Here is a 26,323-nt window from a genome sequence, read left to right as displayed (position 1 = left end):
GAAGACACTCAAACTCAGGACAAAAGGGAGAAATGTGCTAAGAGGAAGGCATGCTTGGCAAATCCACACCGGGATCAACTCCCACCAATGTCCCCACTGTGGAAGGACGTGGGGATCCAGAATTGGCCTCCACAGTCACTTACAGACTCACTGTTTAAACTGTGTTTATGGAAGACAATCTTACTCGGCTACGAAGGATTGCCAAAGAAGAAGAAATTCAATAAATAATGATGATGGTAGGCAATTCAAACCCTGCTCTCCCAGATCTTCATCCGGTGCTCTAACCACTGCACGGCACTGTCTCAGGGAGGCAGGAGGAGCCGCCCAGAAGAAGCTGAGGCCTGGATGCGACGCAGATAACATTTCGAAGAGGGATGTGGTTTTCGCTCGGCGAGAGTTGGGGCGTCCGGCTCGGAGGAAGTCTCTCTCTTGCTTCGTACGAGAAGGTAGGAGTTGAGTCGATTCCTTTCCTGCGTTCTGTTTTCGACTTTCTCGAGAGGATTGGAGCGCCGGGGGAGAACAGCCACCCAGGTACCCTTCTTCCCCCCCCCGAAAAAGGAACACAATCTCTTTGCTTTTGTGGAAATACGCTGCCTTTTTTCCTTTTAAAAATAAATGCTTGGTATAAGTGGCTGTAAGCCCTAGTGGCTCATTCAAGCCTCAAGCTTCAAGCGCAGTCTATCCAGTCTATCCACACTTGGGCTGGAGGAACCAGCCAGAGCCGATCTTCTGTTATTAGTATAATTTTATTTTTAAAATCAGGGCCAGGGGGAATACGGCCAGGTATCTGACACACAAACTTGTATCTCTCCACCCACTATAAAAAGGCTTCTGGTTTTTCCACAAAAGTATTTTTAAACATTTTCTTTAGCTCATTATATATACCATTTCCCAGAAAGCCTTTGCCTTCCCTTACTTTGCAATCCCAATACTCCCTGCTTCTTGTCTTGTACAATTTTGGCCAATTTAGCTGGTGCTAAATACTGTAAAATTTTAATCTGGAAAACCAAACGAATAAATTGATATATACCGTATTTTCCCATGTATAGCACACACACACCTGGTGTATAAGACCACCTGGGGACTCAAAATTAAGGAAACGGGGAGGAAATCCCCCAAAGTTGTTGAGCTTTTCTTGGGCAGGATTGCCCCCTGAAATCGCTCTCCCGCCACACCGACAACGCCACTCACACATGTCGCAAAAGCCTGCTATCCTCACCCCCAACTTTTGACATGGTAGTTGCATAAAAACACCTAGTCTTATACACAGAAAAGTACGGTATGTATATATATATATGTGTGTGTGTGTGTGTGTGTGTGTGTATATATATATATATATATATATATATATATATATATATAAAAAAAATAATATTTATTCAAGTTTTAAAGGTTACAAAAGGAAAAAAGAAAAAACACCAAATTAAGCAAAAAACACACACAAGACAATGCATCACAATAAGTAAAAATAAACAAACAAACAAAAAACAGAAAAGTACAAACAATTAAAAAACAAATCAAACCTTCCCATAACTTATCTTTCATTTGCTTGTTTCCTTGACCTCCTCACACCTCCCTTTTTCGTATTCTAGTTCAGTTAGATATTTCAGCAAATCCTTTCCATCTTTGTTTTTATCTTAATAATTCATCTTAATATAATGTAGCTTTACCTTTCCTCCTTTCATCTATTAACAGTCTATTTTTACTTAGTCCTTTATAATATTTCTGCTAAAGCCACATAACTTCATTCCAGCCTCCTTCTAACATTCCTTAATTTTACAATGTTTCTGTAAATAAGCTTTAAATTTCTTCCAATCTTCTTCCACCGACTCTTCTCCCTGGTCTCGGATTCTGCCAGTCATTTCCGCCAGTTCCGTGTAGTCCATCACCTTCATCTGCCATTCTTCCCGGGTGGGTAGATCTTGTGTCTTCCAGTACCTCGCAATGAGTATTCTTGCTGCTGTTGTCGGTATATATATATTTTTAAAGCCAGGTTCCCCCTCTCCCCTCGAGCTCTAAGATTATCTGTGCCGCCTCCTTGAACGAAAACCACACCGCAGAGCTTTCATTTTTCGTTTTTCTTTTCCTTTGCCCCACTTGCGGGTTTCCCAGAAGCACCTGGGCCGGCCCTTGCGGGAAGAACTCATTTCTGCGCCGCCTCAGGCGCCACTTTTGCAGCGTCGGCGCAATCTGGGTGCTGGGGGGGGGGGAAGAGAGAGAGGTGAGATCTGGAAAGGAAAGCGAAAGACAGGAGGGGGACTCAAAAAAGCAAGGCGTCTCCATCCCTAAAGTGACTTTGGGTTCCCCTTGCAGGAGAGGCTGCCGATCAGAGCCCAGCATCTGTGTCGGGCCCCCTGGAGAGATGTCACACCCAAGGGCCCTTTGGAGAGGAAGGGGGCCCCCCAGGCACATGTGGCTGGTGGCCGTGGCCCTGTGGTTTGCTGTGGCGTGGGGGTCAGGCGGTAAGTTATCATCCCTGCCCAGGAAGACATGATAAGGTGTTTCCTGCCGCAGTTTCTAAATCAGCGACGGCCAGAGAGGAGATTGGAATCAACCGGTAAATCTGTGGCTGATTTGCCAGAGAGACGGAAATCAGGGTTGCGGCGAAGGCGACTGTGAGATTTCTTCTCTCAGGACCTCTGGAAATGTTGGAGGGGATGGAATAGGACGTCCCTATTTTCAGGGGAGAAACGTTGGAGGGGATGGAATAGGACGTCCCTATTTTCAGGGAAGAAACATTGGAGGGGATGGAATAGGACGTCCCTATTTTCAGGGGAGAAACGTTGGAGGGGATGGAATAGGACGTCCCTGTTTTCAGGGCAGAAATATTGGAGGGGATGGAATAGGACGTCCCTATTTTCAGGGGAGAAACGTTGGAGGGGATGGAATAGGACGTCCCTATTTTCAGGGAAGAAACATTGGAGGGGATGGAATAGGACGTCCCTATTTTCAGGGGAGAAACGTTGGAGGGGATGGAATAGGACGTCCCTATTTTCAGGGAAGAAACATTGGAGGGGATGGAATAGGACGTCCCTATTTTCAGGGAAGAAACGTTGGAGGGGATGGAATAGGACGTCCCTATTTTCAGGGGAGAAACGTTGGAGGGGATGGAATAGGACGTCCCTATTTTCAGGGAAGAAACATTGGAGGGGATGGAATAGGACGTCCCTATTTTCAGGGGAGAAACGTTGGAGGGGATGGAATAGGACGTCCCTATTTTCACAGGAGAAACGTTGGAGGGGATGGAAGAGGACGTCCCCATTTTCAGGGGAGAAACATTGGAGGGGATAATAAGGGAAGCTAGACCAGGTTGGAAGACCGGGTGAGGTCCAGGGCAAAAGGCAAATTCCTGGGAATGCCCTCTGTCCGTTTCAGCACACTGTTAAACTGTGGAACTCCCTGCCACAGTAATCAGCGATGGCCACCCGGTTGGATGGCCTTAAAAGAAGATTAGGCAAATTTGCCGAGGGCTATTGATCGCTCCTAGCCAGGACAGCTCTGGCTTTGCCTCAGCGATGCTTCTGAATTCTGCTTGCTGGAAAACACAGGAGGGCTCTGTGTTCGAATCCTTCTTGCCGGTTTCCCATTGAGGCGTCTGGCTGTCCTGATTCAGGTACGGGCCTCTTCCTGTGTTCTTACGGCTACGGTTTTTGAGAAATTTGTGGGGTTTTAGTGTGTGTGTTTTTTTAAAAAAACCTGAATAAAATGACTTCCTCTGTGTTGGTATTTCACAAGCAATGGTGAAACTTGAAAGGCTCGTTATCGCCTCCTCTGCTTCCCTGGCATATGGAGGCTCTACCAATTGGCCCAGTCCTCTGGCAGAGGGGATTCCTTACTAGGGTTATAACTTTTTTCACTGCTGTTCCTGGAGCTTAGTTAGATGAACTTTTACCTAAAAACAAACAAACCATCTGTCACGTTCAAATTTTCGGAGAAAAGGTCAGCCCAAAATCAACAAATCGATTTCCCTCTAGGGAACTGTATAATGTATTATTGTCATATGTACAGGAGAAACGGCGCTTGCGAATTTTCTAATACTTGGGCCACGATTCGTACATTGTCCATCACTTCTTATCGCTTAGAATAAAATCAAAGTTGCAGTTTGACTTGCACCAGAAAGTTCCCACATCCTCTGAACTGCGTCTTTTTTCTGTATTTGGGTTCTTCTAATCTAGAACGTTCTCGGCCATTTTAGGAAGCGTTGGACAGCTGGAAAAGTTCCATAAAGTTTTTAAAAGTGTGAATACTTATGAGCAGTAAAGTGAATCCAACTTTTCCTTTTGGGGTGACCTTTTGTTGTTGTTGCTACAGATAAGAAATAGTTAGGATACAGGAAATTGTGTTTCTTTTTTGGGGGGGGGGGAGTCAAGAAGTTATAACCCTAATCCTCACACCTGTGTCTGAAACTTGGGTTAATTTGGTTATTCATTAGGAAGCTGGAAACTTGGGGGAAATGGCATTATTGAGATGTGTGTGTGTGTGTGTGTGTAGGGGTCATGTAAACTCAACAACCTACAAAGCAGGCTGCACGGCCGAGAATCGAAGGGAAATATGGCCTTTGAAGGAAAAGGCTAACCTTAGTCATTAATTTTGTTACCATAATTATATTTATGAATCACTTCCCATAAAAACATCTCAAACTACTCATTTTGCCCGTAGACACGCCCACGATTCCACTCATAAAAATCTGCTAACACCGGTCCCATTCTTGCAACCCATTCTGCTTTTTATTTACCAAGCAAGAATTTAAATGCCGGCAGCTTGTTTAAGAAAAGGCGATGCAACCGCCAAGCCGTTTGCAAAAATCTTGAACTGAGCAGATAAACCATAAAAAACCCCAAATATAAATTGCTTTCCATCTGCTTCTTCCAGTGGCCATTATCTGGACAGGGAGACCTAAGTTCTGGAACTTAGGCTGTGGAAACCTTCAAGTTAGACTACTGCAACACATTATTTGTGGGGCTGCCCTGGGAGGTGGTTTGGAAAATTCTTCTTTCTTCCCCCCTCACTTTTAATGCTTTATTGATTAGAACATGGCCAATCAACAGTATAATAATAATAATAATAATTTATTTGTACCCCACCCATCTGGCTGGGTTTCCCCAGCCACTCTGGGCGGCTTCCATAGAAACCAAAAATACACTAAAATATCACAGATTTAAAACTTCCCTGAACAGGGCTGCCTTAAGATGTCTTCTGAATGTCAGGTAGTTATTTATCGCTTTGACATCTGATGGGAGGGCGTTCCACAGGGCGGGCGCCACTACCGAGAAGGCCCTTTGCCTGGTTCCCTATAGCTTTGCTTCTTGCAATGAGGGAACTGCCAGAAGGCCCTTGGCGCTGGACCTCAGTGTCCGGGCAGAACGATGGGGGTGGAGACGCTCCTTCAGGGATACTGGACCGAGGCCGTTTAGGGCTTTCAAGGTCAGCACCAACACTTTGAATTGTGCTCGGAAACGTATGACAGTATAACAAAACAATAATGCATGTCACAAAAGGAAAAAATTCCTATGCAATAAATTCCATTTTGCACCTCGGCTGCGCACATTTTTGCAAGTAAATAGGTCAGGAGAACAACAGAGAGTCAAGGAAGTGGTGCTTTCCCCCCTGAAGTCAGCGTAAAGGAAATTGCGCGCAGAAACAGGGAGGCGGCAGGTTCTGCACCGCACAAACTCTCTCGTGAACCACGCAGGATTATCTCAGAAGGTGGCAAGGTTTATATCCCCTGCCTTTTTAAAAAGTGGTTTTTGTGCGGCAGGGCCTATTGGGCTGTCGTCTTTATTTTCATTAGGTATTTTGTGGTTTCTATATCTTCATTTTATTCTGTGAACCGCCCTGAGACCCCCCAGGTATAGGGGACGGTATATAAATTCGAGGAAGAAGAGGAAGAATATTTGACTTGCTGAATCGCAAACCCTCCCAATATCCCGATTTCCCAGTTCTGGATTTACAGAAGCCGTCCCAGTTTCTGATGTGATCCTGCAATTTCCCACTTTTCCTTAGGATGTCCCTATTTTCAGGGGAGAAACGTTGGAGGGGATGGAATAGGACGTCCCTCTTTTCAGGGGAGAAACGTTGGAGGGGATGGAATAGGACGTCCCTATTTTCAGGGGAGAAACGTTGGAGGGGATGGAATAGGACGTCCCTATTTTCAGGGGAGAAACGTTGGAGGGGATGGAATAGGACGTCCCTCTTTTCAGGGGAGAAACGTTGGAGGGGATGGAATAGGACGTCCCTATTTTCAGGGGAGAAACGTGGATCTCTTTTGCGCTGCCCAGGTGACGAGGGAGCCCCCCGAAATCTGAACTGCTTCAAGGCCTGCTGCTGCAGGAAAGAAGAGTGTCGCCCCAAGTGCAGCTGGGAGGCCGAGGGCCGGATGGGGGCCAGCTACACCCTCCATCTTTGGTGAGCAAAGGGGGACAAGGGGCAAGTAATCTAGGGGGAATTTGGAGAGCGGAGCATTGGAGCACTTTATTGGAAGGGGGGAAATAATCATTTCCTTAATAACAATTGCAACAATTTATTTAACTAAAACAACAAGGTTATAACATATGTATCCATGTTTGTTAACTGATGTGGTTAAACAATTTTTTTAGCACACATGAAAAACTTAAAACACATCCTTATTTTCTGATGAATAGCCTTTGGACTATAATGTAACTTAAATAGAAAATCTTTAGAAAGATTTTCCCTCCGAAAGCATTTTATTTTAAAAATCCGATTTAAATTTTAAAAAATCCAATTTAAATTTTAAAAAATCCAATTTAAATTTAACAAAAAATATTTTTAAAAAATACTTTTTATCCACCCTGATTAGGAATTATAGCTTCACCGGTTGGATTTCTGCCTTTCTCAGGCTGCCGACATGCACTCTTTTCCCTTTCTTGTTTTCTGGCTGGTCAAAGATCCACCCTCTTTCCCCGCAGGTACCCTGACCACCCGCCTGGCGAAAGGCACGCCACTTTCGAGACCGGGAACGCCACCTCCCTGCTTTTGGATTGGGACCACGTCTACATGCGGGTGAAGGTCACCGTCTGGGTGGAGAGCCGGGTTGGCAAAGTCCTTCCTCCTCTGCAGTCGAACAACCTCACCCTGGTGATCAACCAAGCCGGTAGGCTGGAAACAGCAAGCGGGGTGGGATAGATAACTTTGGGGGTTCCTTCCCAATCAACATCCCTATGTTTCTATGAGCTGGGGATGTACAGCATGCAAAAGAGGAGATATGAGCATAACTGTCAACCGTCCCTTATTTGGAGGGACAGTCCCTTATCCCAGCGCCGTGTCCCGCTGCTGTCCCTTATTGATGATGTCCCTTAAATGTCCCGGGCTTCAAAGGAAGCAGCTCCTCTCCCTCCCTCCCTCCCTGCCGGCCAGGGAGGAGGGAGGCTCCAGCTGGGTTGCTTGGCTGCGTTGCTCACCCCGTAAGGAGTCTGAGAACGACTGGGGGGGTGGAGCTTGCATGCCTTGTGCCAATCAAATCGGCCGCCTTGCCTGGGGACTCGCCTTTGCTCAGCGCTTCCCAGCGGAGAGGTGACGGTGGTTTTCCTTGCTGCGTCCCCTTTGCCGGGTTGCTGCGCTGTGGGAACCACCGCTTGAGGCTTCGCTTGGCAGCTGGCTGGGCTTTCTGCCTTTGGCTCGGAGGGGCTCAGAAGCTGAACATACCTGTGCTCTGAAAATCCCTTATTTTGGCTGCTGGTCCCTTATTTCTGAGGCTGCTGGTCCCTTCTTTTGACAGCTAGGGATATGAGAGCCAAATATCTCACGGGAGAGGGAGCGAGCTTGTTTTCTGCAGGACTCGAACCCGCGACTTCGACCGCCGGAATTTGGATGGGCGACCACGGGTTGAGATTTTGGCATGGCAGAGGGTTGGACTAGATGACTTTAGGGGTCCCTTCCAACAATTCTGTGATTCTAGGAGCTTTTTCTCCCAGCCTCCACCCTCTCATTGCAGTCAGGCTCGAAGCACCCACAGAAATCAACTTTTCAAGGTCAAGAGGCCACATGACCCTAACGTGGCACGAACCCCACAATTGCTGCCCTTCCTCCCGGGAGAAGCAGGTCAGGATGCGGACAGCAGCGGACGCCAACTGGACCGCGGTAAGTTGGCCATCGAGGCCAGAAGCCAAGGAGAGGGTGTCTTTAAATTTGGGTTCCGGGATAGAAGAATAATAATATGATAATTATTTATACCCCGCCCATCTGGCTTGGTTTCCCCAGCCACTCTGGGCGGCTCCCAACAGAACCTTAAAAACACAATAAAACATCAAACATTAAAAACCTCCCTAAACAGGGCTGCCTTCAGATGTCTCCTAAAAGTCAGGTAGTTGTTTATTTCATCTGGTGGGAGGGTGTTCCACAGGGTGGATGCCACCACTGAGAAGGCCCTCTGCCTGGTTCCCTGTAACTTCACTTCTCACAGGGAGGGAACCGCCAGAAGGCCCTCGGGAGAGGGACCCCGGTGTCCGGGGTGGTGACACTCCTTAAGGGATACTGGGCCGTTTAGGGCTTTCAAGGTCAGCACCAACCCTTTGAATTGTGCCTGGAAACGTCCTGGGAGCCAATGCAGGTCTTTCAGGACCGGTGTTATATGGTCCCAGCGGCCGCTCCCAGTCCCCAGTCTGGCTGCCGCATTCTGGATTAGTTGCAGTTTCGGGGTCACCTTCAAAGGCAGCCCCACGTAGAGCGCATGGCAGTAGTCCAAGCGGGAGATAACCAGAGCATGCACCACTCTGGCCAGACAGTCCATGGGCAGGGAGGGTCTCATCCTGCGTCCCAGATGGAGCCGCCCTGGACACAGAACTGACCTGCGCCTCCATGGACAGCCGTGAGTCCAGAATGACTCCCAGGCTGCGCACCTGGTCCTTTAGGGGCACAGTTACCCCATTCAGGACCAGGGAGTCCCCCACATCTGCCCACCTCCTGTCCCCCAAAACAATATTGCCCAAGGTAAGGATGGAAGGGCCTCTCTCAGTCAGCAGAGCAGGAGGCTCTCAGATCCAGTGCCAGATTTACGTATAAGCTAAACAAGCTCTAGTTTAGGGCCCCACTCTCTTGGGGGCCCCCAAAAATTAAATGGAAAAAAACACCTGGATGTACATATAAAATATAAGATAAAAAGCAAATAAAATAAAACCTACATGCAGCAAAAGTGTTTTGTGTTGTGTCGGCTCCTCTGGTGTAAGTCATGGGCCCTGCCTGCTCGTCTGCTCCCTCAAATATCCCTGGTTTGCTCCTTTCTATATAGAGGGTGCCAGCATTCTGCATGGACTGGTTGCAGGGCAACGTGCGCAAATGGCTTGAGATACCTCTGAGGTCCATCAATGACCATCTAGTACAGGCACCCCCAAATTCGGCCCTCCAGATGTTTTGGGACTACAACTCCCATCATCCCTAGCTAACAGGACCAGTGGTCAGGGATGATGGGAACTGTAGTCCCAAAACATCTGGAGGGCTGAGTTTGTGTAGGCCTGATATAGCATATATTCAACATGAAAAACAGCGAAAATTTGTTGTGGACAAAGGACAGCTGGACATAGAAAGGGCCCCGTTCCCTTCAGGAGTCGAGGGCCGCATCAAACTTAAATCTGGCCCTGCTCTCTGGTCATGGGTTTGTGCCCCTTGTTGGGTGAAAGATTCCTGCCCTGCAGCGGGTTGGGCTGGATGACCTGAGGGTGCCCCTGCCCGCCCAACAATTCTGCAATTCCACGGTGGAGCTCTGAGGAATCCGGAATTGGCAGCCTCTCTTATGCCGCCCCCAAACAGCTGCTTGAAATTTCCCTGTTATGTAAAGGGCACAGGGCGCAAAGGGTGACGCAACCCCCCGGCCAGCTGTTCTGCAGCTGTTGCAGAATAAACAGGGTGTGTGTGTGAGAGAGAGAGAGAAATAAATAACCCGGACTTGCAAGCGTCCGATGGCAGCCAGGGCTTCCGCAGAGCTAGGATTACGGCGTCAAATCTAACGGGATCAGGGGGTTCCTAGCGGGAATTTAAATGCAGACGCCCACATAAGTCTTACGTAAGCTTCCTGCATGTGATGCGGATAATAGAATCGTAGAGTCGGGGACACCGGGGGGTCATCCAGCCCAACCCGCTGCCATGCAGGAAACTCTGGGGTGCCCCAGTCTTGGTGCGTATTTAGGGTGGCGCTCGTCCTGTCCTGCGACTCGGGGGCCACAGCTCAGGGGTAGAACCTGCAGAGCCCTGAAACTAAGGAATTGGTGATGCTGGCATCATCATAATAATAATAATAATAATATTTTATTTATGCCCCACCCTTCCCAATTTAAAAACTGGGCTCAGGGCAGCTAACAGCAAATATACAACATTGATTAAAATGCGGCATAATACAGCATAAATGCAGCATCAATGTCAATAAAATTCTAAAATTCAGGGGTCATTTGGGGGAGGGATCCCAGTCAGTAGACATCAAATCATCACTGGCCAAGTTGGTGCTTCCTGGGCCAGCAAGGAGACCAGGGAAGAGTTAAATGTGGGGTCCCAGAAGGGTTTCTTCATAGAAAAGGAAAGGGGAAAAAGGAATAGAGGATCAGGCTAATTCAAACTGGAGGCCAGGCGGAATAGCTCTGTCTTACAGGCCCACCAGGTCGGAGCCACCACTGAAAAAGCCCTGGTCCTGGGGGAGGATAATCTGGCTTCTTTAGGGCCTGGGACCTTTAAACTATTATTATTATTCATGGGCCTTAGCCCTTCCTATAATTTCGAAGGAAAAGGTCACCAGTCCGGTTTAAATTCTTTCCTTGCCAGCCATTTCTTAGGAAACAGCAAGGAATGTCCATTCCTTGGTTGTGAAAGGAGACTGACACTGTCTACTCAGAAGTCATCGTTTGGATGGGGGGCTTTTATCTGTTTCCGCAGTCGCACAATCAGTCCATCAGTAGCTGAACTGGGTTCCGCACAGTCCCAAAATCAAGTTAACCGAAAAAGCCTCCAAAACGCAAAATAAATAGCAATAACAAAAGCACCAAATTTATCCGATCTGGAAGTCCGTTTGACTTCTGAAATGTTCGGAAACCGAGGCATGCCTTCTGATTGGTGCAAGCGCCCCAGAAATAATAGCTGACAGCCGCAGCGGACGTTTGGCTTCTAAAAAACGTTCGAAAACCGAAACACTCACTTGGGGCATTTGGGAACCAAACTGTACTCAATTTATTCTACTCCTGCGAATGTTTTAATATGCAGCCATGATTGTATATCGAAGCAAACATCCACCGTCCTTTTCTAACTGTCTATCCATAAGTCCCAAAGCAGAAAACGAATTCTGGTTTCGGTGGAAAATCCGTCAACTTCAAATTCAGGAGAAACTTACGGACAGGGAGAATAGGATGTCCGTATTTTCTTTGAAGAAATATTGGAGGGGGTGGACTGGGGGGGCAGCAGAGACCCCACTTTTCCTGAGCCTCGTCTTGTCTCGATTTTAGGGGAACTGCAAAACTCAGGAGGAGCACAAAAACAGGGGAACCATCGCAGGTGAGATGTCTCTGGCGGACAATTTGGACTCGATTTTATGTTTCTTCGTTTTATGTTTCTTTGTTTTTCTACAAAATCGTTTTCATTGGTTTTGCAAATGCAAAGCTACGAATAAACACCAACACAAAAATTTTTACCAAATCAGCCACAGATTCACTCAGATTTAACGTAATTTTTACCAAAACTGGTTCGCCGCACTCTGCTCTCAAGGCGTCTAAGGTTTTTTTTTAATTGGTTTTACAGTTAAACACAAACTAGTAAAAACATATCTGTCTAAAGAGATACTGTGAATCTTGAGATCTCCCCCCTTCCCCTCTGTGTGGTCCCATTTTAAATATCTACAATAGCATCTTCATCCGTATCAAACCATATGGTCCATAATAATTTTTACAAGTGAGTCAAAATCCTGCCAATGTTTCAATCTGCTTACATTGGTCTCCTAGATAACTTATAATTTTTTCCCCTTCTTTTGTAAAGTGTTTATCCTCTCGGTTTCTGATTTTTCTGGTCAGTTTTGCCATTTCGGCATTCGATCTCTGGGATCGAATAAACAGCAAGGTGGTTTCCATTTGCGGTTTGACTCCTATCTCCGCCGCTTTCCCCAGTCAGGTGCCTCGTGGAAGGGAACGCTCCGTACGAAGTCCAAGTCCGATATCAGACCTCTGGTCCCTACAGCGACTGGAGCGACTGGAGCCGGTCTGTCTTCGTTCCGGCCGGTGAGTTTGCTGTTTCACCCAGCTGTTATAAGGAAAAAAACTGCTCCTTTTCCCTTATGGGGTATCCAAGAGCCCCTATAGAGTCCTTAAGTGGGTTCCCTATCGGTAGGAGGAAACCAAAGACAACACAAAAGGAAAGAGGGATGAGGAGGGAAGAGGAAACCAAGCAAGCTCAGGCTCCAAAACTTTTCAACTTGTAGTTTCTGCAATCTCCAGATGTAATATGCAATGTGAGAAACGTGAGGCTGGACTAGGCAGATCTTTGCGATGAGCTATTTAGGAAACAGAGGACATATTTACATGTTCTTGTTATAAGGAAAAAAACCTGCTCCTTTTCCCTTATGGGGTATCCAAGAGCCCCTATAAGCTGGGGTCAGCAAACTTTTTCAGCAGGGGGCCAGTCCACTGTCCCTGAGACCTTGTGGGGGGGGGCAGACTATATTTTGAAAAAATAATAATAATGAACGAATTCCTGTGCCCCACAAATAACCCAGAGATGCATTTTCAATAAAAGGACACATTCTACTTATGTAAAAGCATGCTGATTCCTGGACTGTCTGCAAGCTGGATTGAGAAGGCGATTGGGCCGGATCCGGCCCCCGGACCTTAGTTTGCCTACCCATGCCCTATAGAGTCCTTGAATCAAAACTCATTTTAAGTTAGAGCTTCGTAATTATTTCGCTGTTAATATATTTCTTAATTATATTTCACTGTTAAGAGACTTCTCTTCAACAATGACTTTGATAAATACATATTTCGTGATGTGCAAATGGCTCAAGATATCTGTTAGGTCCATCAATGGCCATCTAGCATCTATTCAACGCATAAAAACAGTGGCCATTTGTTGCAGACAAAGGACAGCTGGACATAGAAAGGGCCCCGTTACCTTCAGGAGCCGAGGGCCACATCAAACCAAAATCCGGCCCTGGGTAGCAGGGAGCCCAGAAGCACATGGCGATGCCAATGAAATGTGTTTTGCCCCTTCCAGAACTCCTCAAGAGCCCAGAACTCAGTTGCCGCGCAGAGCCTCTTGGGGAAAATGGCCAAAGGAGGGTGACCCTGGAATGGGAGGTAAGGTAGAGGGGGCTGGCCACTTCTGACCCCTGGTTCCTTGACCTCTTCTTCTTTTCTGGACTAAACCCCAGGTCCCTCGACCGTTCCTCATCCGGCTTGGTTTCCAGACCCTTGACCATCTCAGTCTCCCTCCTCTGGCCACCTTCCAGCTTCTCAGCATCCTTCTTAAACTGTGGTACCCAGAAATGGCCACAGGATTCCAGGTGGGGTCTGGAGGTTGGAGGATGGATGGCGGCTAACACATGGAGGTTGAATCCTGACAAGACAGAAGTCCTGTTTTTTTGGTGGGGGGGGGGCAGGGTGGGACTCCCTGGTCCTAAATGGGGGCAACTGTACTCTTTGGGTTCAGTCAGTCAACTGGCTACAAATCTGCCGTTCAACGCACATTTTGCCAGCTTCTCTGCAAGAATTTAATGGGGGGATTTCAAGATAATCTACACCCACGGCGTTCCCCTGATCCGCCAAGCTTGTAACTCCATCAAAAAAGAGAGAAATGGCACATTGTCTATATGGACTGGGAGCAAGAGCCAATCATAGAATCCTAGAGTTGGAAGAGACCCCAAGGGCCACCGAGTCCAACCCCCTGCCAAGCAGGAAACACCATCAGAGCCCTCCTGACATATGGTTGTCAAGCCTCTGCTTAAAGACCTCCAAAGAAGGAGACTCCACCACACTCCTGGGCAGCAAATTCCACTGTCGAACAGCTCTTACTGTCAGGAAGCTCTTCCTAATGTTTAGGTGGAATCTTCTTTCTTGTAGTTTGGATCCTTTGCTCCGTGTCCGCTTCTCTGGAGCAGCAGAAAACAACCTTTCTCCCTCCTCTATGCAGTGGCGTAGCGTGGGTTGTCAGCACCCGGGGCAAGGCAAGTAATTTGCGCCCCCTAACCCGTGGATTTGCGCCCCCTAACCCGTGGATTTGCCCTAACCCCAGATGTTGCGCCCGGTGCGGCCGGCCCCCCCTGCACCCCCCACGCTACGCCACTGCCTCTATGTGACATCCTTTTATATATTTGAACATGGCTATCATATCACCCCTTAACCTCCTCTTCTCCAGGCTAAACATGCCCAGCTCCCTTAGCCGTTCCTCAATCTCATGACCGCAGGATGAAAAACATCAAATATCCTTTATTAGGCATAGCAAACCACACATGATCAGACAGACACCGTATACAAGTGGTGTAAAATACGAGCTCAGCCTAACAAGGTTTGTCCCAGTCAGATCTTTAACTCCAGAGGAAATCAATTTGCATAAATAATACAACACAACACTACCACATCACCGATCAATTAAGAACCACTAAATCTATAATGGCCCAGTCTTTCTACATGGACAGCACTCAGAAATCCAGCCACTGTTAAAATAATTTGATCGTTCCTGTCCGAAAGCAGGTCCTGAACCGTTGGTAGCGTAGATTTCAGCTTACTGAGTGGTAAGGCCTCTAATAATTGTCTTCCGGCACAAATGCCAAAATCGCAAGAAAAGAAAATACGCTCCAAAATATCAGGTTCCTGTTTACTACGTTTGCAGAGATGCTCTGGTTCTGGGAGAGCGAAATATCTTCCTCTCACTATCAGCGAGGGAAACATATTAAATCCGGCTAACATAAACAGGTCCATATAGTTAAAGCTCTGGTTTTCCCAGTAGTGATGTATGGAAGTGAGAGCTGGACCATCAAGAAGGCTGATCGCCGAAGAATGGATGCTTTTGAATTCTGGTGCTGGAGGAGACTCTTGAGAGTCCCATGGACTGCAAGAAGATCAAACCTCTCCATTCGGAAGGAAATCAGCCCTGAGTGCTCCCTGGAAGGACAGATCCTGAAGCTGAGGCTCCAAGACTTTGGCCACCTCAGGAGAAGAGAAGACTCCCTGGAAAAGACCCTGATGTTGGGAAAGATGGAGGGCACAAGGAGAAGGGGATGACGGAGGACGAGATGGTGGGACAGTGTTCTCGAAGCTACAAACATGAGTTTGACCAAACTGCGGGAGGCAGTGGGAGACAGGAGAGCCTGGCGTGCTCTGGTCCAGGGGGTCACAAAGAGGCAGACACCACTAAACGACTCAACAACAACAACATAAACAGCCTCAGCAAGGATGGAAACATGCCTGTTTTTCATCCTGCATTTCTGGCCCACCCCGCAGGGACGTTGTGGCAAAGGGAATGCCGTGAGCTGCAAAAATATCTGGCCTATAACCCTGACTTTTCTCTGTTGCAGAAGCCCAGCCGGGAAGAAGGGGAGGTGAGCTACAACTTGACGTTTGCCCTGCTTCCCTGCCTCTGCCTGTACGAATCAGTGAATGTATCTGAGAAGATAAACGGGACTTCCTTCCAAACCTTTCTGTCGGGGGCCGAGTACAACATCTCCCTGCAAGCCGCCAACACGGCCAGCCAGTCCCCGGTCTCCTTTTGCAGGCTCCCGGCAGAGCAAGCCGCAGGTTGGTTCCTGAAAATCAGAGGGCTACTGTCTGCAGTACGCGAGGAGAAAGGAACAGGGAGGGATGAGGAAGAAAGCAAACCCAGCTGCCCGTTCTTAAACCCCAAGGCGGGGCATGGGGTATCCCTAGAGGGGAAATTGAGGTGCCAATCACTCTTTGGAAAGCTGGTGCCACCGGTTCAAGTCCATCAGTTTTGAAAAAATGTGCAATTAATTAATCGCCCCTTATCGACACCATTGTCTTGCTTTTATTATTATCAATTTTTATTAGTAAGAATAATAATACTTTATTATTTATACCCCGCCCATCTGGCTGGGCTTCCCCAGCCACTCTGGGCGGCTTCCAACCAAATATTAAAATACAATAATACATCAAACATTAAAAGCTTCCCTAAACAGGGTTGCCTTCAGGTGTCTTCTAAAAGTTTCTAGTAGGTTTTTAACAAGTTTACTTTACATGCAATATATCATTCACTTATATGTTTTTGGATTTCCCACCTCTCTTGTGCTGATTTTTTTGGTCCTTTTCCTTTGTATGTTCCTTGTTCCGTAACTCCATCCTAACATCATTTCCGTTTTTCCTCCACTGCTCGTATCTCAGCTCGTCATTATCTTCATTGCAAACAACAATTCTGAATATTTTTTTTTTTAATAGGGTAGGGGGGCTGGAGGTGGGTTTACTGAGCGGGCAGTGACCCCAGAAAAATTAGGAACTTTTGATCCAGTCTCCTGTTTTGTTCGGGTTGTTGTTGTCGCTTAACGATTCGTAATATACGGTAATTCCTATCCGGAATAAAACCATTTCCCCCAGGGAACCTTTGCATTTCCCTTTACGGCAACGCCTGCTAAAATTAAGGGATCGCTGCTAGAACTTGCGCAGTGATTGAATCAGACAGCTGTCAGTCTTCGCTTCACGGCGGACAGAATCGCAGGGGCAAAAGCTTCGCTCGGCAAAACGGGGATTTCGGGTGATTGGCGGCCGACTCTGCCCGTGTTCCCAAACGTCCCAAATGCCAGGGTTGCGGGAGGTCAGGATCTGACCCGTGGCCACCCACCGCCGTCATCCCTGACCATTGGCACAATCTGGCCAGCCGCAGCGAGAGCAGGTTCTTACAGAGCCTCCAGCTGCAGGAGCAGTCTACTGCGATTCCTAGGTTTCTATGGTTATTTGGCCCCTGTGAGAGAGCAGGTTGCTGGTCTGGCCCAGATGCCTGCCAGCCTCTTCTTAATTTCTTGCATCTTTACTGTTTTGCTTTCCTATTCTGGGAACCAGACCCAGAAGGGAGAATCGCCTCCCATCGTCTGGTTCCTCTGCCCGTTTCTGACCCAGTCTCAAGGCTCCATTATCTCCCCCATTCCTTTTAAATCAGAACCAGTGAAGGTCCGGTGTGAATGTCTGGAGGATGGATGGCAATTTAATGGATTGAGGTTGAATCCTGACAAGACAGAAGGACTGTTTTTGGGGGGACAGGGGGCGGGTGGGTGTGGGGGACACCCTGGTCCTGAATGGGGCAACTGTGCCCCCGAAGGACCAGGTGCATAGCCTGGGGGTCATTTTGGACTCACAGCTGTCCATGGAGGTGCAGGTCAGTTCTGTGTCCAGGGCAGCTCCATCTGGGACACAGGATGAGATCCTCCCTGCCCGCAGACTGTCTGGCCAGAGTGGGGCATGCTCTGGTTATCTCCTGCTTGGACTACTGCCATGCGCTCTCCGTGGGGCTGCCTTGGAAGGTGACCGGGAAACTGCAACTAATCCAGAAAGTGGCAGCCAGACTGGGGACTGGGAGTGGAGACTATATAACACCAGTCCTGAAAGACCTACATTGGCTCCCAGGACGTTTCCAGGCACAGTTCAAAGGGTTGGTGCTGACCTTGAAAGCCGTAAATGGCCTTGGCCCAGTATCCCTGAAGGAGCGTCTCCACCCCGGACACCGGGGTGCCTCTCCTGAGGGCCTTCTGGCGGTCCCCTCCCCGTGAGAAGCAAAGTTACAGGGAACCAGGCAGAGGGCCTTCTTGGTGGTGGCGCCCGCCCTGTGGAACGCCCTCCCATCAGATGCCAAGGAAATAAACAACTATCTGACTTTTAGAAGACATCTGAAGGCAGCCCTGTTTAGAGAAGCTTTTAATGTTTGATGTTTTATTGTGTTTTTAAGGTTCTGTTAGGAGACGCCCAGAGTGGCTGGGGAAACCCATCCAGATGGGTGGGGTATAATTTTTATTTTTATTATTATTATTATTATTATTATTATTATTATTATTATTATTCTGACCCCAGTAGGTCCTACCTTCCAGGAGGTCATCCAGTCCGGCAGGAACTTCTCAGTGACTTGGGGGACGAACCATGAGGTCATCTGCTTCGAAAAGGACCCGGGAAGGTCCTGCGAGGACGACGACACCCTAGAGGTCCACGAGACCAGCTGGTCAGGCAGGTTCTCTTCCACTGGCCTCTTATTTGTGTTTCTTTTGAAAAATAAGAACAGATCAAATAAGAAAAATAAGAACAGATCAAAACTCTCAAAACCACAAATGGGTTTCATCCGATGTAAAAATCGATCTGAATGACGCTTCAGGGGGAGCTGGATGGGTGAGAAAAGAAGGGAATCATAGAATCATAGAATCCTAGAGTTGGAAGAGACCACAAGGGCCACGGAGTCCAACCCCCTGCCAAGCAGGAAACACCATCAGAGCACTCCTGACATATGGTTGTCAAGCCTCTGCTTAAAGACCTCCAAAGAAGGAGACTCCACCACACTCCTGGGCAGCAAATTCCACTGTCAAACAGCTCTTACTGTCAGGAAGTTCTTCCTAATGTTTAAGGGAAGAGAGTCTAGGTACACCTTCCTTTTTCTTTAATGGAGTTCCTGCTCCATGCTTAGCAGGCTGGCTGTTTAGCAGAATCAACATCCTTTTTCAAAACCCTCTCAGCTGTTTATATACAATATAAAAGCAAATGTTAAAATGATCGCTGAAAAGGAGTTCAGAACAAGCAGAAATCGGAACTACTTCTTCTTATTTTTTTAAAGAATATATACATGCAACAAAAAACAATTCAAAATGCAAATATTCAGATTACTCTGAACTTCACCCCATTATTCCCAAGGGTCCTAAATGATAATTTACAACTGCATATCAATACTTTATCCAAATTTTTACCCTTCTAAATTATCCGTTACTTTACAAGTGTGGTTAAAATCCTGCTAACATTTCAACCTGCGGTCTCGTAAATAAATTAATAAACTTTTCCCGTTCCCTCTTAAAGTTCTTGTCTTCTTGATTTCTGAGCTTCCTGGTTAATTTTGACACGGAAAGCTGAACTCCTGAGCAAAGAGCAGCCGTTCATAGCCATGCTCAGATTAAAACGCATGTCCGTTTTCACATGTCTGGACAGGTGTGTCTAAATGAAAATTTTAAAAAGGGGGTTCAAGCCTAAAATAGGACAGTATAAAAGTCCAGCCAGCCCCGGTTTTTCTTTTGCGAAGCTGTTTTGCAAAGAGCCGGAGTAAATGTGTTTCATAAGATGAGCCCGACTCCGTCAGAAGATGTCAGCGTCATGGAGAAATTGAGGGGAACTGATTCCCGGGAAACTCTGCAAAGGGAGTGCAGCGACCCTGCTGAGTCTGCTAAATGGAGTATTATGGGATGCCGCTCATAGCTAGACCGGGCAGCTGTGGGGATTAACAGAGTGCCATCCTTGGGCTCTGATTTTGCAGGACTGGCTCCCCTAAAATGGGAGCATTTAGGGATATTATTATTATTATTACCGTGGTGCCTTGGTTCTCAACCTTAATCCATTCCAAAACCAAAGCGTTCCAAAAGCAAGGCGCACTGCTTTCCCATAGCAAGTCATGCAAAACGGATTAATCCCTTCCAGACTTTTAAAAACAGCCATCGAACGTGAATTTTACTGTCCAGCGAGACCATCGATCCACAAAACGAAAGCAACCACCAATGCACTGTAGTATAAAATATATAAGGCAGTATTGTAGATGATGAAAATTAAAATGAATGTTTTTTTTTCTTATGATGGTCATTGTTTGGACGGGGGGCTTTGATCCATTTCTGCAGTCACACAAGGTTTTAGGCCCTTCAGATATTCTCCGAATCCCTGACTGTGTCCTCCTTTTTCAGGGGTCCTGGAGTCTGACGTCTGCACCCGCCTGGCGGTCCATGGATGGGACCCGGACGAAAACGCCTGGTCAACACTGGGCCTCGTGCGCCTCTTCCACAGGAGCGGTGCGTCTATCTGCTTTTCCTCAAGCTCTCACGGTCCAGTCTAGGGGCGATCAAAGTCTGTGTTTATAGGCAATTTGTTCCTTCCCCTCACCCTCCAAAATGCTTTCTTGTTGTTGAGTCGTTTAGTGGTGTCCGCCTCTTGGTGACCCCCTGGACCAGAGCACGCCAGGCCCTCCTGTCTTCCTCTGCCTCCCGCAGTTTGGTCAAACTCATGCTGGTAGCTTCGAGAACACTGTCTCACCATCTCGTCCTCTGCCGTCCCCTTCTCCTTGTGCCCTCCATCTTTCCCAACATCAGGGTCTTTTCCAGGGAGTCTTCTCTTCTCCTGAGGTGGCCAAAGTATTGGAGCCTCAGCTTCAGGATCTGTCCTTCCAGTGAGCACTCAGGGCTGATTTCCTTCCGAATGGAGAGGTTTGATCTTCTTGCTGTCCATGGGACTCTCAAGAGTCTCCTCCAGCACCAGAATTAAAAAGCATCCATTCTTCGGCGATCAGCCTTCTTGACGGTCCAGCTCTCACTTCCATACATCACTTTACTGATGTATGGCCAAATACATCATACATTTACCAATTACATTTACCAAAATGCTTTACTGATGTTAAAAAATCTCAATCATACGCAGTCTGTAGTCCGCTGGCAGTAGGAGTACAATATGGGCCTGTCTTTAAGTTAACATCCTACATTAAAAACCTGACAGTACCAAATTATCGAAGGCTTTTCACCAAAGCCAGACTAAACGTCTTTCCTTCTGCAGTGTTGAGAGGAGTTACCCTACCAGCACAGACTTGGCTCGTGTGCTCAAGACATCGACTCCATAAAACATAGTTTGTTGCACTGTGCAAAATACGAGCAAGCCAGGGCTGAACTGATATTACCCTTGCTGGTACCTTTCCCAGGAAAATCAGAGGCTCACTATGTCAGGTTCCTACTGGAAGACCAGACAAATGCTAGAACATTAGCAGTGGCAAAGTTTTTATCGGTGGTTGCAAGAACCAGTAATCCCTATATTCTGAACAAAATGCTTGTTTAACCTGGAGGTAGGCTGTCTGAATTGTGCATTGCTTTGTAACGATTTGTTGGGTCTCTGGACCGTAATAAAGATTGATTATGATGATGTTAAAAAGATATGACAGACCAATGTATATACAATCAAAACAGAAATACAAAAAGAAAACCACGTGATCCGTTCTTCTTAAATTCCCAGGGACTTCCCGCCACGCCAGCCTGTATTTACGGCTTGTTTTATTTGGCACATTCTCTTTGCAGTCCCCATTAATATCCCCTCTTATAATTCCCCATCGTATCACAGCAGTCTTGCAAGTCCTCCCCGCTGACTTTATGTCGGTACAATAACCTTTTCAACATTTTCTTATACATATCCCATTTTCAAAGAAACGTTCGTTCGGTATTACCTCCCAACTTGCCTTTCCGCCAGCTCTGCGAACTCCAACAATTTGTTCCTGTGTTGGCGAGTTTGTATAAGTCTTTGACGCAATCGTAGAAGGGGAGCCCCATCGATATTTCCCCCTATTCATCAGAATTGGTCTTTTGGCCATGGTCAGGGCACAGAGAGCCCACGGGGAATTATTGTATTTTAATATTTTGTTGGAAACCACCTAGAGTGGCTGGGGAAATGGGGTATAAATAATAAATTATTATTATTATTATTATTATTATTATTATTATCCTTTTGTAAGAGGTTCCATGTGCTGGGATCCTGCCCTCTTTATGCCACCCTTCCCTGACTCCCTCTTCCCTCTTTCCCTATCTTTTAGTGCCTTCCGAAGACCCCGTGCGCCCGGATGTGGCCATGCCAACGCCCACCTCCGCCGAAATCCGCTGGCACCCCCCTGCCCTCCTCGCCGGCTGCCCCGGCGCGTTCCAGAAATACGTCCTCTGCTGGCACGACGAGCGAGGCGAGGAGATAGCCAGTGAGTTTGGTCGCGGCGGGAGACCCGGGTGCGAAATGCACCTGGAGCACTGCTGAGCCGCCGAGCCGCGAGATGGGGGTGCCCAAAGGGGGTGGCAAAGGGGGCAGGTTAAGAGGCGAAGGGTGCCAACTGTCATGGGTACTTTGATTCCTCCATTTCAGCGGGTTGGGCTGGATGACCCCACGGGGTCCCTTCTGACTCTCCAGCGTGTAAACCAGACTTTGGCTCAAGTTCACCTGTTTGGTCACACCAGTTACACCGAATCGTTTTAATTGGGGTTGTTTTTGTTGTTGTTGTTAAGTAATTTTTATTACTTCCCAATTACAAGTATCCAATATGTGCCATATTATATTAGCCAATTCAAATACATAGCCAATTCTAAATTTTGTGCCATGCTTCCTTTTAATTCAGCCTCCAGACTGTTGCAAAAAAACCAAATACATTCTCGATAGAATCCCTTATACCGCAGCTACAATAATTAACTTCAATTTGCATTGAGACGTATAAACATTTGTAAATTTGCAAGTGAAGTTGTCCTATCTTCTCCCTGGGTGAGGCTTTGATTTCCGTCAATTGCTCCTTTAATTCTTTATCAAATACAGTGGTCCCTTGGTTCTCAAATGCCTTGGGACTCAAACAACTTGGAACCCAAACAACTGCAAACCCGGAAGTAAGTGTTCCAGTTTGAGACCTATTTTCGGAAGCCAAATGTCCTCCGTTTTGAGTGTTACGCTGAGGTCTGTTTTTGCTATTTATTTTGCGATTTTGTTTTTGCAGGTCCTTTTTTCAACCAGTATTAGTATTTTTTGTATATTATAACCTTCGTTTTTGGTTGAATCCCTTTTCAGTTTATTGTCCTGTTGACTTCCTATTCCCACTTTCTATATAAATCATTATTTTCATTTTTCTGCCCCGTAGCTTACGAGGTCAGCGCCTCCGAGACTCGCTTCACCATCTCAGAGCTGCAGCCCAACACCACTTACCGGGTCGGAGTCGAGGTTTTGACCGCCGGGAGCGACGGCCACTGCCGAAACCTTGTCGCCTTTCGAACCCGCCCCACAGGTACGGCGCGTCTCTGCAACCCCCCTGTGAAATGTCTCCTCTTTGGGTGCCGGATGTAGAAGGTCCTCTTCTTCTTCTTCCTCCTCCTTCTCTTTCCTGCTCTTCCTCCTCTAACCCTAATCTCAAGGCCAAGGGTTCAAGCAACAGAGGGTTGGGCTAGATGACCGCATGGGGTCCCTTCCTAGGATTTTGTGTTTTTAAATAATTCTTTCTCTGCCAGATTCCAAGAAGACGACTCTGACGCTCAGCCTTCTCCTTCTGGGTCTCGTCGGAGGGGTCCTGGTTGCCACCAGCGCTGTCCACATTTGCAAAAAGAGGTGGGGGTGTAGGAATAGCTAGAAAAATACATGGGGGGCTTTTGCCGGCAAAGATAGGCGCTGCGTGTATTTTTTTCTAGTTTCGAAATCTCCCCAAATCAGGGGTGCTTAAAAGCTGCGCCGCGATTTCAAAAAATAGTATTTTAGTTCCGTGCATGAAATCTGGCTTTGCTTGGTAATCTGTAGTGCTTTTCTGCTAAGAAAACAATAAGGTTAAGGGGTCCTCTCATTTTGAAAAAAATCACCATTTTATAGTTCAAATTAGGGGGAAATAAATGCAGCACATGGACAAAAAGGCAAAGATCCGCAAAATGTTTAGGGGTGTGCGGACCCACCAGGAAAAAAGGCACTGGTAAGATGTGAGCGAAATCGCTTCGAAATCAGGAAAAAACCAACATTGCGGTGATGTTAATATTTGCCGTTCTTATTATTCAGCCTTTGCGGATATCAAAATCCTGGGGTTTCCCCCCTACGGCGGTCTCTGTGCTTCTTCGCCAGGCAAGAGACATACCAAGCCCCCGAAATAAAAGCAGATTTGAATCCCTTACACCCCCAAAAGTATATTTCTAAGACGCCTCGCTGAAGGGATTTGCCAAAAAATAATAATCTTGCCCCCTAAAACGACACACCCTGGCGCTGCTGTTCCTAAGCCCTGGAGGTGGCACCACCTCTGCATATAGGCAAACCTGCCTGTTTCGACTTTGCTGTTCACCTGCGGAACTCCCTGCCACAAGGGGCTGCCAATGGCTTTGAAAGAGGACCAGGCCAATTAACGGAGGAGGGAAAGGCTAGGGATGACTATTATAGCCAGGATGGCTGTGCGTTCTCCTCCTCCGTCGGAGGCAGTAAATGCTTCCGGATCCTAGTCGCCGGAAAACGGAGAGCGTCGCTCCTGTGTTTGAATCCTGCACGCCGGTTTCCCCGAAACACTTTCCCCTAAAAATGGGTCCCCTTTGGTTATTCTTACGTCCTGAGGGAGCCTCCAGATCCAGGCAAAGTCTATCTGGACTCCCAGAACGCAGGGCTCTGCTTTCCTGCAAAGGGCAAAGCTCCAGAAAAATCTCTTTCCTCCTTCTTCCCTCTCCTGCCACAGGGTGAAGGAGGTTCTGTGCCCGCCCTTGCCAGACCCGGCCGACACGGAAGCCGTCAAGATCCTCGCTGGATCGGAGCCAGGGCAGGTGAGTCTCTGTGAAATGGGAGCAATCGGTTGTCACTCCAGGTTCAAACTGCGCCATCTCTGGAATGGGCAGGAGAGCTCTTGATGGCTGAGGCTCTCTCTCTCTCTGCCCTCTGGGGTGAGACGCCCTCCTGGGTCAGGAGAGGGGACACGGGTGCGAGAAACAGCTGTGGGCATCGGCAGGGGCACGCGATCACCCCGGGTGTCATGCCTAGGAGGGGTGACAAAATCCCCCCAGGCGGATCGGTGTGGCGGCGCTTGCAACCCTCAGCGGGTGATTTTTCACAATTGGCACGATCGTCGTCGTGAAAATCCGCCCACTAGTCATGCAAATTTGCCTGGCGATCAGCCTGGCACTCCCCCCCCACCGGCAGGCGGTTTTTGCACCCCCTCGGTGGGCGACGCTTGCATCCCTGGCACGCGATTTTATGCAGCTGGCACGATCGCCATCGTGAAAATCTGCCCGCCGATCGCACAATTTGCATGATCGTCGGCTGGATTTGCACGTATATTTTTCGTGGCTGGAAAAGAAAATCTCAGTAACTCTGGTCAACATTCCCGAAAATTGCAATGTGTGTCTGTGGGGGGGGGGTGACAAAAGAGAATTCGCACCCGGTACCCCCTGAGCTTGCTACGCCTCTGGGCATGGGTTCAATTTACGCCCGGCTCACCCCAAACCCCACACTTCTTCTCCCCAGGTGCACCCACGGCGAAGCTTCGTGCAGCCCCTGGAGTCCAGCAGCCCCACGGAACCCCTCGTTCTCGAACCCAGGTCTCCGTCCAAAGAGGACCTGGCCGCTGGCACCATGGCGGACTTTCCAGCCCTGGCCAACCCCCCTGAAGAGACCCTCTTGCCCAAGGAGAACCAGCCGGGCTCGGGGGACCTCCTGCCTTCCGAGTACAAGAGCCAGGGGTTCCTGAGCCCCATGGAGGACGAGCGGCAAGGCAGGGGGGCTGGACGTCTGCAATAAGGCGGGTGCCGCCGGCCGCTCGCTGGCACCCCCGAAATGGTGTGGTCAATGCCGCCAGGGGGCAAGATGGTGCTGGGGGGCACAGGGTGGGGGCGATTCTCATGCCCCCCAATGTCCAGGGGGGCAGAAAACAAGGGAACCGCTTTGGGGAAGGTTTGCGCCGATCAGGAAAGGAAGAGGCCGAGGCAAAGTGGTTGGAATCGAGGATTTTGAGTCAGTAATAAATGTTGGAAATGTAAAGAAAAAGAGGGAACATTTTATCACATGTGGTGGGAATGTAAAAAGGTGAAATGCTTCTGGGAGATGATATATGATGAGATGAAAAAAATGTCGAAATATACATTTATAAAGAAACCAGAAGCATTTTTACTGGGCATTGTTGGGAGTGATATAAATAGAAAGGAATGTAAGCTCTTTTTATATGCAATAACAGCAGCAAGAATATTACTGGCCCCAAAATGGAAGCAAGAAGAATTGCAGAATGGAGGATGAAATTAATGGACTATGCAGAACTGGATAAACTAACAGGAAGGATTCGAAACTGGCGGGACCAGAAATTCATGGAAGACTGGAGTAAATTTACGGATTATTTGAAAAACATTTGTGAAGATCAGATGACATTTGTAGGTTTGCAAGAAGTTTTGTGAGGAGTATTATTGGAAGGATTGCAAAAACGGATAAAGGGGAGGATGATTTGTTAAGAGATGTAAAGGTAATATAAAGTTAAGAAATGCACAAGAAGTGGTTAAAACGGTGGATCATCAGAGGTGCTGATGGAAGTCCAAAAAGATTGTGTAAGTGATAAGTTTTGTGGTACATTTTATAAAATTTATATGTTAAAATCAATAAAAAATATTTTTTAAAAAGGAATCGAGGATTTTGACCTGTTTTGCTGTTGCAAGAAAATGCCCTCCGGTCAGTTG

General features: G+C 47.6%; 1 protein-coding gene across 2 annotated transcripts; it reads left to right on the top strand.

Moving 5' to 3' along the window:
- IL12RB1 (interleukin 12 receptor subunit beta 1) lies at positions 1 to 25,485 on the top strand. 2 transcript variants are annotated; one of them, XM_081846161.1, is made up of 16 exons: positions 1 to 452; positions 2,319 to 2,462; positions 6,279 to 6,405; positions 6,927 to 7,111; positions 7,952 to 8,097; positions 11,439 to 11,487; positions 12,093 to 12,203; positions 13,192 to 13,274; positions 15,491 to 15,710; positions 17,985 to 18,134; positions 19,838 to 19,942; positions 21,718 to 21,873; positions 22,792 to 22,935; positions 23,156 to 23,252; positions 24,346 to 24,430; positions 25,128 to 25,485. In XM_081846161.1, exons 2-16 carry the CDS (start codon positions 2,363 to 2,365, stop codon positions 25,398 to 25,400), a joined length of 2,031 nt encoding a protein of 676 aa, XP_081702287.1. In that variant the 5' UTR covers positions 1 to 452; positions 2,319 to 2,362; the 3' UTR covers positions 25,401 to 25,485. The 2 variants fall into 2 exon arrangements, with proteins under 2 accessions (XP_081702287.1, XP_081702286.1); XM_081846160.1 differs by having other exon boundaries at positions 187 to 446; positions 2,314 to 2,462.
- Positions 25,486 to 26,323: the final 838 nt, after the last annotated feature.

This window comes from Podarcis erhardii, assembly GCF_964252035.2.
Source record: "Podarcis erhardii genome assembly, chromosome: 18".
In the NCBI taxonomy this organism is placed as follows: Eukaryota; Metazoa; Chordata; class Lepidosauria; order Squamata; family Lacertidae; genus Podarcis; species Podarcis erhardii.
The sequence above is the reverse complement of the archived record's forward strand: the minus strand, read 5'-3'. Positions and strand labels throughout refer to the sequence as shown.